Source organism: Cervus canadensis, chromosome 8, assembly GCF_019320065.1.
Source record: "Cervus canadensis isolate Bull #8, Minnesota chromosome 8, ASM1932006v1, whole genome shotgun sequence".
NCBI classification, from domain to species: Eukaryota; Metazoa; Chordata; class Mammalia; order Artiodactyla; family Cervidae; genus Cervus; species Cervus canadensis.
The window spans coordinates 67,486,933-67,497,189 of record NC_057393.1 but is presented as its reverse complement, the minus strand read 5'-3'; the positions used below and the strand labels follow the sequence as shown (position 1 = coordinate 67,497,189).

General features: G+C 53.5%; 1 protein-coding gene across 1 annotated transcript in view; it reads left to right on the top strand.

Annotated features, from left to right (window-relative positions):
- The first annotated feature begins 2,698 nt into the window (after positions 1 to 2,698).
- COL13A1 (collagen type XIII alpha 1 chain) overlaps positions 2,699 to 10,257 on the top strand; it is a 150,334-nt gene continuing 142,775 nt past the window's right edge. Inside the window, 2 exon segments of the mRNA XM_043476738.1 lie at positions 2,699 to 3,413; positions 3,416 to 3,579. Of these exon segments, the coding sequence (XP_043332673.1) occupies positions 3,287 to 3,413; positions 3,416 to 3,579 (291 nt within the window). The 5' untranslated portion in view covers positions 2,699 to 3,286.

Sequence of the window (10,257 nt, the reverse complement as noted above, 5' to 3'; positions counted from 1 at the left end):
GGTCATAGGGCCTTTGTCAGCAAAGCAATGTCTCTGCTTTTTAATATGCTAGGTAGGTTGGTCATACGACCTTTGTTAGCAAAGTAATGTCTCTGCTTTTTAATATGCTGTCTAGCTTGCTGTCTAGGTTGGTCAGCCCCCTGTGGTAGCCGATACTCTTTCAGAAAGCCCTTTACAAAGAAATAGCATTCCTTTCCCAATCATTCCAGCCTGATTCTCCTTAGTCTGAACTTGGCCACAAGCCCATCTCAGGCCCAACCACTGTAGCCAAGGGAGATGGAGATGCTAATTGGTTAGATTAGCTCACATACCCTAGAGACAGGAATGGGGTCAACCCTGCCAGAGCCACAGAGACTCAGCTTGGCATCATTGGCAGGGTTTTAAGGTACAGAAAACGGGTGAAGGATGGACCTCCTGGCAGAGGGAACTGCAAGAGCTAATATGTAGAAGCAGAAAAACACAGAAGATACTTTAGGAACAGTGAAGCTTGTATGCACAGGGACATTTTTTTCTTAGCTCTCCATTCTGGTACCCACAGTATCTATTTTTATCTCGGAGTGTAATCATGACCACAGATTAAATTCAAACTCTTTGCGCTAGCACTGAAAGTCTATCTTCTTGCCTCAAACAAGAAATCCTGTTTTCTTGTTGAGGTTGATTAACTCCAACATTGACAGAACATTGATCCAACATTGACAGAGAATCCCCAAGTTTCCCTGACACCAGAGTCCCCCTGGATGCCTCAGGGTTCACACAGGTCATTTCTGAATGCAGGGGTCAGGCTAGGACTGCTGCACCCTCCCCCTTCAGTTCCCAATCACAGAGGCTGCCCCAGCCCCCAAATCTTTTAGATTTCACTGCCTTGGCATTCCTGAGGGCCCCTAAAGTCTTGAAAGGGAAAACATCAGCTTGTGGAATAAGAAAGGGAAGAAACTACTCTCCTAGTTCCCTTCCTCCATGTTCCTTACCCTTGCAGGGGGTTGGGAGGTTGGGGATGTGGAAGGGGAACCAAATCTACATCCCTGGCTGCTGCTGCTGCTAAGTCGCTTCAGTCGTGTCCGACTCTGTGCGACGCCATAGGCGGCAGCCTACCAGGCTCCTCCATCCCTGGGATTCTCCAGGCAAGAACACTGGAGTGGGTTGCCATTTCCCCTGGCATGTACCTCTTAGTGCAGAAATTCTCTAGCGCCCCCTGGTGGTCACTAACACTACTGTGTTCTCTCGGGGTTTATTCTGAACAGTCCAGTTGAGACGTCTATCACAGGGTAAGGAAACAGGCACACTTACCCCATATCCCATATTAAGGACATGCTAGAGCTGGAACGGACCCAGAGCTCCTGGCCACCAGTCCTTTCTTCAGCATCACTTTCTATCTGCGGCATCACTTTCCATCTCTGTAGTCCTCCCTAGTGGCTAACTGACCTGGCAGGCAATGTTATAATATTTATTATTTATGATGTAAGTACTTTATTACTGTGTTGCTCTATTAAATACACCTGCCACACTTTGAGGTGTGCCATGATACTGGATTATATGTTAGTATTGATCAGGTCAATATATAAAATGTACAGTTGGCAACCCTGTTATTCTAAAATTGAATCACAGAAATGCTCCTGTCACCATACCCACTACCCACCTCTGTTTTACATTTCAGGAACCAATCTTTTATCCCCCCATCCCTTCTCGATGTTCCTGGGAAGTAAGCTTTCTCCATAAACTCAATCCCGCCACCTCCTCATTCCCGGGAATGTCAAGAGGTGCAAGGAGATAAAGTCTCTTTGGGATACAAATGTTACTTAAAATGGGAGAGGTGACAAGAGAAGAAAGGAAACTACAAAATGGCCTTCAGGCAGCTTTCTCTACTGGACCACAGGAAATGATAGCGGAAGGGAGCCAAGGAGAGAATGGCTCACCTTTAATGGCTGCAATGGTTGGGGCAGGCTGGTCTGACAGCAGGGGCTGGAATGAGTCTCAGACCCACAGCAGACAACAAGAGGAGGGGTCAGGACCGGCAGGTGGGACGACTGACTGGTCTATTGGATACCCTGAAATAACCGTCTGCTCAGTTTGTATTCACCTGTACCTGGTCCTGAAAGAGAGACAAGGGCACCAGTTCTGCTGCCCCACCCCCCACCCCAGAGGGTTGACCTTTCACCCCAGAGTAAAGCTGTGATTGGTGAAGTGAGCCCCACCAAAGGCTGTGGGGCAGATGGAGGTGCTGAGCGGGAGTCTGGGGAGGAAGAGAGGAGATGAGACATGACAGGGGGTGCCCAGCAGCAGCTGAAGGGAATCAGACAGTCCCGCTCAGGAGATAGACATCCATCTAGATCCCTGACAGTAACTCAACTGGGTTCCTTGGAGGATCACAAAGACTGGCTGTGCTGACTTGTCGGAAAGCAGAGTGATGCCTGGACCCTTGACTTAGCAGGAAGGCAAAGAGGACCCTCCGTGTGGATTGGGAGAAAGGGGGAGAAGCAAGCCCCAGCTCCACTCCACCCCCCCTTCCTGCCTATAAATAATTCCAAGTGTCACTTCAAAGGGGACCGGGAGCGCCGGAGAGGGGCTCCCGTGGCCGGTGGGTTGGGGCAGCGGGTCCTGCACACCACGCCCCCCACCCCGGGCGAGTTTGCATAAATAAACAAATCCAAGCCGTCGGCCCCGCAGGAGGTGGAGGAGGAGAGGGGAGGAGGAGAAGGGAGGGGGGCGGGAGAGATTAGTTTGGGAAGTAGCACGGATTGCTCATCCGATCCGTGCAGCCGCAGCTCGTGTGTCAAGTTACAGAGGCGCCGGAATCGGCCCCAGCGCTCCTCGGCTGCGGCCACGACCCACCTCTGCCCATGGGGCCCTCCATGTGCACCCCTTCGCCCCGGGACTGAAACTGGCTCGCCCGGGCGACGGGAAACACCAAGAAGGACAGACAGTGCTGAACCAACTCCGGACTGCAGATACTTGAAGGGAAAGACGGGGCAGAAAGGAGAGCCGGCCAGATTTCCCTAACTTTCCTGGACTTGGAACGTTCTTCGAAGCAACTTTTTTTTTTTTCACCTGGGTGTACCCCCTGATTACTGCTGGTTGTATTTTTTTTTCTTTTGCTCCCCCCGGCCCCCCTACCCCCAGCTGCTATTTTTTTCCATCCTCTTTGCCGAGAGCAAAGGAAAGGGACGTTTATCCAGCGACACAAGCCTTTTCCCCCACTGCCCCGGAGCTTGAGATCGCGCTTTGGGGCAGCGGCTCTCGCCTTTATTTATTCTATTTATTTATTTATTGGTTCTCAAGACGCGAGGGGATGGTAGCGGAGCGCTCCGGCAAAGCGACAGCCGCCGGTGCCCGCGGCCCTGGGGAGCTGGGCGCGCCCGGGACAGTGGCGCTGGCGGTGGCGCCGGCGGAGCGCTGCGCTCGGCTGCCGAGCCCTGGGTCTGCGGGCTGCTGGCGCTGGCTCTCTGCTCGCTGGCGGTCAGCCTGCTCGCCCACTTTCGGACGGTCGAGCTGCAGGCCCGGGTGCTGCGCCTGGAAGCGGAGCGTGGGGAGCAGCAAATGGAGCCGGCTATTTTGGGACGAGTCAACCAACTGCTGGATGAGGTCTGTGCTCTTTGTTGCTGCCTTTTATTCCCTCCCCGCGGCGCCCCCTCGCGCAGCCTCCAACTTTGGACCAGCCAGTGCCCGTGGGCTCTCTCCGCCGCGCGGTGCGCCCTGGCCTCGCCCCAGTTGTTTACGGGAGGGATGGGGCCAGGGACGGACGCTGCCCTACCAGTGGGCAGGAGGACCTGGGCGGTTAGCGCCGGACCCGTCGCCTCCCGCCTAGAGCAGGCGTCCTCCACGTACCGCGCCGGGAGCGCCCTGAGCGCGCGGGGCAGGTGGAGGAAGGCTAGGCGCGGAGGCGCGCAAAGGCGGCCAGGTCCATTTCTCCCTCCCGGCTCCTCGCCAGGGCGGTGTGAGAGCCGCCCAGCGCCCACGCGGCGGGACTTGAGCCCGGTGGCCCCGGGCCGAGGCTTGCTGGGCCCCCGCAGCCCTCCCCATCCATCCCTCGACGATCAGTGCTGCCTTTTATTGCCATATTCTGTTGGGAAGAGAGAGGAGTGAGTTATCCCAGGGGCTGAGGGGGACAGGGAGCAGTCCTTGCAGGAGGTGGTGGGCTGGTCTCTGCCCAGACCGCTAGGGCCCAGGTGTTGGTTGTTTCGGCTCTGCTGTCCTTGAGCACAAATAAGCCCTTACGGTCTTGTTCTGAAGCTGTATTTGTTGTCCCTGGTCCCCTGGAATGGTCCCCAACATTTTGTGTCTGTGTGTCTTTCCGGGAAAAGGATGCCAAGCTTTCTCCCATTCCCAAAATATCCTTGAACCTCAGTGTGTTAGAAGCCACTAGTGTCTCTTAGCCAGGACAATCCCGAGAGTCATGAAGAGACCCACAGTCCACAGAAAGTAGGGACACACAGTCTCAGGGGTCCCACCCGACTAGCGACTGGCCAGGAGACCATGAGGCCAGGTGACGTCTGAGGATGTGGACAGCTCAGGGGACCCAGGGCCTTGTATGAGGGGAGGATCCACAGATAAAGGCCACGGCCGTCTGGGAAGAACTCCTGGAACAGGCTGACCATGGACAGTTTCCGAGGGGAAGAACTGGGGGTGCATCTCTTCCTTAGTAGGAGGTGGTGTGTGAAACAATGAAGAGCAGGAGGAGAGCCCAGCAGGCCTGGCTTTCGTCCCCACTCTGCTACTTAGAAGCTGTGCCACCTGAGGCACACACCCTAAGCCCTCTGAGCCCCACTCTGCCATCACAGTGGTGTTGCTGATGGTAAACGGGAGCCCAGCTCTAACTGCAGCGGTGCCGCGGCCATACTGACACGATGCCCCAGCACCCTACAGCCAGGCTCTTCTTGGTGCCTCTACCAGGCAAAGGCTGGCACTTGCCGAAGCAGCCCTCCGGGGCAATCACGGAGAGTGAGGTCAGAGGGCCAGAGCAGAGCACGTTTACTGATGCCAGAGGTGCACCCGTGACTGCTGCCGTCAGCTCATTCCCACGCCCTGCCGGGCCCCAGGGAAGCCGGAGGGCTCCATCAAGCCACCCACGGTCCTCTGGGACTCTGGGGGGAAGCCGGTGGACTCCGCAGTGCCGGCAGACGGCCTGTGCTGGCTGGTTGGCAGTGCAGAGGGAAAACTGCTGCGTGGTAGGGAGGGTGTTGGGACGTGAAGGCTGCCTCAGGTATCCCCGGGGTCCTGGCTGCTGAGGGACAAACATCTGACCCTGAGTGTGCTGCTCAGTTCCTCTCTCCATCGTCTCCCCTTCCTGGCCCCTCCTGCTGGCCAGGGCGTGCCCCTGCCCTTTCCTCAATCCTGGCTTCCTCTGCTTAAGACTTAGCTAGGCCAAGTCTCAAGCTCTCAGGACCTTGGGGCTGACAGTGTTATTATCTGCCAGGCTGAGCCTTCCTGTCTAAACTCCTACTGGCTGTCAGACCCCCATGTTACAGATGGGGGAACCAAGGCTCAGAGTGGGGCAGTAGATTTCCCAGGGTCACGTGGCAAGATCCTAAACTAGAGGAAGCTTCCAGGGACTCCGCCCCAGTGCTCTCCCCAGGCTGTCTGCCACCTTCCATTGTCCACCCTCATGCACTTATTCCGAAAGTGAACCTGAGAGCCAGCTGTGAGTCAGGCATTGTGGGGCAGGGGGCACATTTCTGCCCTCTCAAGCTTACAGGCAAATAGGACACAGAGAAGGGAGTGGACAGTGACCACATCATGTGGAAAATGCTATGAGAATGGAAGCAGAGAAGGTCTAGGGCTCCTGATGGCAGTGGCTCCCTGGGAAAGTGATTTTTCAAGTGAAGACTTACAGGGTGACTAGGAGGTTTCCAGGCAAATGGGGATGAGGATGGGGCAAAAGGAACAGCTTCTGGAAGCTGAAAACCAGAGAGAGAGACAGGTAGCCAAGGTCACGAGGGGCCTTAGGGACACTTTGATCTTTGTAAGAGCAATGGGGAGCCATGGAGGGATCTTGAGGAAGGCAGTGATGTACACAGGATGAGATGAAGAGCCAGGTAGAGCAGGGACGCCAAATAGGAGGTTAATATGGACCAAAGAGGACAGTGACCTGGCCTGGGGCACTTGTGGAGACAGAGAGGAATGAATGGAAATGGCAGCGTCAGTGGTGGGACCTGAGGTCAGTAGCAGAGGGCTCTGGGACAGAGGGAGGGAGCGGTCCTGTGGGGGAGGGGGCAGGTGACCTGGTCTATATGGCGATGACCTCAGGAGCCCTCTCCTGGAGGGGCCTGCAGGCCAGTGGCTCTGGAGGGGACTCTCTCAAGGCTGCACTGTCCCGTATAGTAAGCACTAGTCACATGTGACTCATTAGTTAATTAAAATTAAATAAAATCTAAAATGTAGTTCCCCAGTCACAGTAAGCCACCTTTCATATAACTGCTCAATAGATACCTGAGTGGCCAGAAGGCAGGACAGTGCAGCCTTAGAACTTGGGCGTCACCGAATAAAGATCTGTGGGATGATGCTGTGCCTGAAGCAGGCAGCGTCTGGGCCAGCAAAGGTGTTCAGGAGCAACTCCACGCTTTCCTCTCCTCCACCCTTTCCTCTCCGTGGTCTGTTCTCCCAGGTCAGAACAAAGAGCAGAGTGAGGAGAAAGGTGAGAACTGGGTCCAGTGGAAACTCCCAGGTGAGGACAGGGGGATGGTTTTGCTGTGGAATGAGTCTGTGAAATGGGTATGCAGAGGATTCCTGCCCACGAGGGCCCAAAGGCACCCCGTGTGCCAGGATTTCAGCTGGGCCTTCCCAGGCGTGTGGCCTCAGGCAAGCTACGACACACGCCCTCACCTCATATCCCTTCTCTGTGAAGCCCTGGTCCTGCCTTCCTCTTGGGGCTGCTGTGGGGCTCTCAGGAGATGGCAGATGGAACATTGCACTAAAAGGTATCACCACATCAGGTCACAAGTGCTTCTGGAGAGCTCCCTGGAGCATGGGGCAGACAAAGGCAATCCCTTCTAGAGCCGTGAGCCTGGGTCACTCCCTGGAGGATGGAGGAAGGGCCATGGGCAGGGCCATGCTGGGGAAGCACACAGCCTGGGCAATGGCCTGGAGGCAGAGGTCCAGGGGCACATGCTCACCACCCATCCCAGTGGGGAAATTAGCATGCTGGGGGTGGAGGCGTGTCTGGGAGACAGGAGGAAGAGGGAAGGCCAGGCTGAGGGGACTCCACAGGAGAGAAGCCTGGAATGAGGGGAGGCAAGGGCAGATGTGAGCAGAGGCTGCGATCTGAGTGATCTGAGCTACTGGGAGGAGGGTGGGTCGCCGCCAGGAGAGGAGTGTGGGGGCGGGCGCCCGCTCAGGGGAGTTGGGAGTGTGGCTTCCAGACCGCAGCTCCAGCTCTTCCCCCATCAGCGCCTCTCTCCCGGTCTGGGACCCTTAATGAGCGCTCCAGCTGCCCGTTAGTTGATTTGCTTGCTGTGAGAAAAAAAAAAAAATGGAATGTCCCAAATGGAGGAAATCAGATGTCACCTAGGGCTGGGCAGACAGTGTGCGATGACATAGAAGAGGATGGAATTCAAACTTGCCAAATCCATTTTACAGGCTGAGGGGGAGCAAGGGGGTGTCAGCCACCTTCAAGGTGAATGCTGAGGGAGGCCAGGCTGATTCCCCTTCCCCAACCATAAGAGTAACAGCAACTCTGATAGGAGGGCCTTGTGTTTATAGGGTATGTACAATGGCCAGTGCCATGCACATTATCTCTTTCAGTCCTCATGACTTCCCTAAGGATTGACATGCTCATTACCCCATTTTACAGATAAGAAGACTGATATCACTGTACCTCCATCCCACTGTCTCTGATTCAGTCCTTTGGGTATTGATGGCATTTTCCACTCCAAGAATCCCCTGGGAGAGGAAGTGGTTGAAATTTCCAGGCTAAAATGTCGAGGAACCCCAGGCAGACTCTTTCATCCCTAAAAATAATAATAACAACCCTTACAAGAGGAAAGCCTCACATTTATAGAGTGTGTACAGGAGCCCCTTACTGAACTCTTTCCAGGGACATTTGGAGGAGAGATCAAAGCAGTAGCTGAGAGATTGGGGCTCTGGATGGGGTCCTTTGGGAATGAAGCACTGAGATGGGGCAGGAGCAGGCTCTTAAACAGAGAATGTGTGTGTGGCGAGACCTGTGTAGTGTCCTGTGAGCATCCCAGGTGCCTGGACCTCAGTTAATGGACAGACCTTAGATCCAGGTGTCCTCAGATGCAGCCAGCGCTCCCCTGAGTCAGTCTTAAAACTACCCCTCTTTTCATGCTGTGAGTAAATGACTAGTCTTAAATGACTAGTTTTAATAGAGGAAAGACCCTTAGAGACCCTGAAGTCTAGTCCCCTCACTCTACTGATGAGAAAACAGGTCCAAAGCGTCACACCAGGCATCAGATGAACCTGGAGTTAGGACCTCCGTCTCCAGCAGGCATCTCTCTTCCACACCACTCCTTCTCCTTTCTGGACAATAGTATTTGTCTGGCCAGGTGGTGGCCAAGACAAGGCAAATGTGTGCTTCAGTCTCCACTTCTTAGCCCTCAGCAGACATTATTAATCACTTGCCACACACTTTCTCACTGAGCTTACATACAGCCTTAGAATCCTCTTCAACGCAGGAAACCACTACCCCGCTAGCAAGAGTTGACATTCAAGACAAAGAGCTATTGGGGAATTCCCTGGCAGTCCAGTGGTTAGGACTCAGTGCTTTTACTGCCAAGGACCTGGGTTCAATCCCTGGTTGGGAAACTAAGATGCAAGCTGTGCAGCATAGCTTAAGGAAAAAAAGCCAAAGAACTATTTCCTGACTCTAATTTTTAAAAAATACAGAGCAATATTTACTAGAGATAAAACTAGGGAGAGTTGTTAAAGTTTCATAGCTTCTCTGAAAGCCTTAAAACTAGCAAATAGCTCCAAACCACACTGAGGACTCCCAGCCCTCATAGGAAGACGGTGGGAAAAAGTCAAAGCATCCGAATCAAAAGGCCGTCTGCCTTATGCGTAGTCTCACAACTTGACACTCTCAGAGAGATGCCTTTCCCCCTTATTCCAGACTTGCCCCCATGCCTCTGGAAAGTCTTCCCAAAACACCCTGACCCAAAATGGCCCTTCCCCCACTGACTTCCTGAAGAACTGCCTGGCCGTGCCAAGTATCTAACTCAGAGAAGGAAAATAGGGCACGTGCTGACTTCTCTTACCCTAGAACCATAGCAGGCATTACTAATCACTCAACACATGCCCATTGAGCCTACCTAGGTTTCAGAATCCTTCTCAACACAGCTCTCCAGGTGGCCACTCCCAGTCTACTGGAGTCAATGCACAAGATAAAATCTGTTGCCAACCATGGCTTAGATTCAGACACATTGTGCAGTGAGCCCTCCTCTCCACTGCCTTTCAACATCTTATCTCTCCATTTGATCACATACAACCCAATGGGCAGGGGCAAGAGCTTGCTGGTCTCCAGTCCTTCACTGAGGCTAGCCTGAGGCTTTGCACAGAGTAGGCAGCCCTCACCAATTAGCTGCTGATTTAAGGTCCCACTGCCAGAGGCCAGTGAAGCCATCTCAGAAGTCAGCTATCTTCTACCCACTCCCCCAACCCAGACCCAGCTATCTGCCCAGCATTTGCTCAAGGGGGTGTGCCCTGGAGCTGGTGTTTTGCAGCAGTCAGTAGAGGCTGAATTGAGGAACTCCTCCTGAGTCAGAGCTGCACCCCAGGTCCCAGCTGAGAGTGGGGATGGCTCAGTGTGATGTGTCCTCACCTGGACAGAGCAGCTGGGAGCATCCCTCCTCTGCCATTACCTAGTTGTATGACCTGAGTCTCAGTGCCCCAACCTGAAAAATGGGCACAACATCCTCTTAATAGTGTTGTTGCAGGATTCAGATAATAACAACTGGAACCATTACAGCCTCACTCATCACTGGTGGAGACAAAATGAGGCTGCCTCATGTCCACAACTTTTTTTTAAGTGTAAATAGAATTTTTGATAAAAATGAAGTACAATTTTGAACACACCAAAATGTTTAGTTAAACTTGATAAAAATAAGTGTAATGTTTGCTGCAGAGCAACTTGTTCTATGCAGAGAGCCAACTCTTTGGAAAAGACCACATCTATTAATTAATTCTCACAATAATCCTATGAAGTGGTTATATGTTTACTATTCGCTTCTTACAGAGAAGAATGTGGAGGCCCAGAGAAGTTGCTTTACTTTCCCAAGGTCACATTGCTGCTAGTAAGTAGCAGAGCCT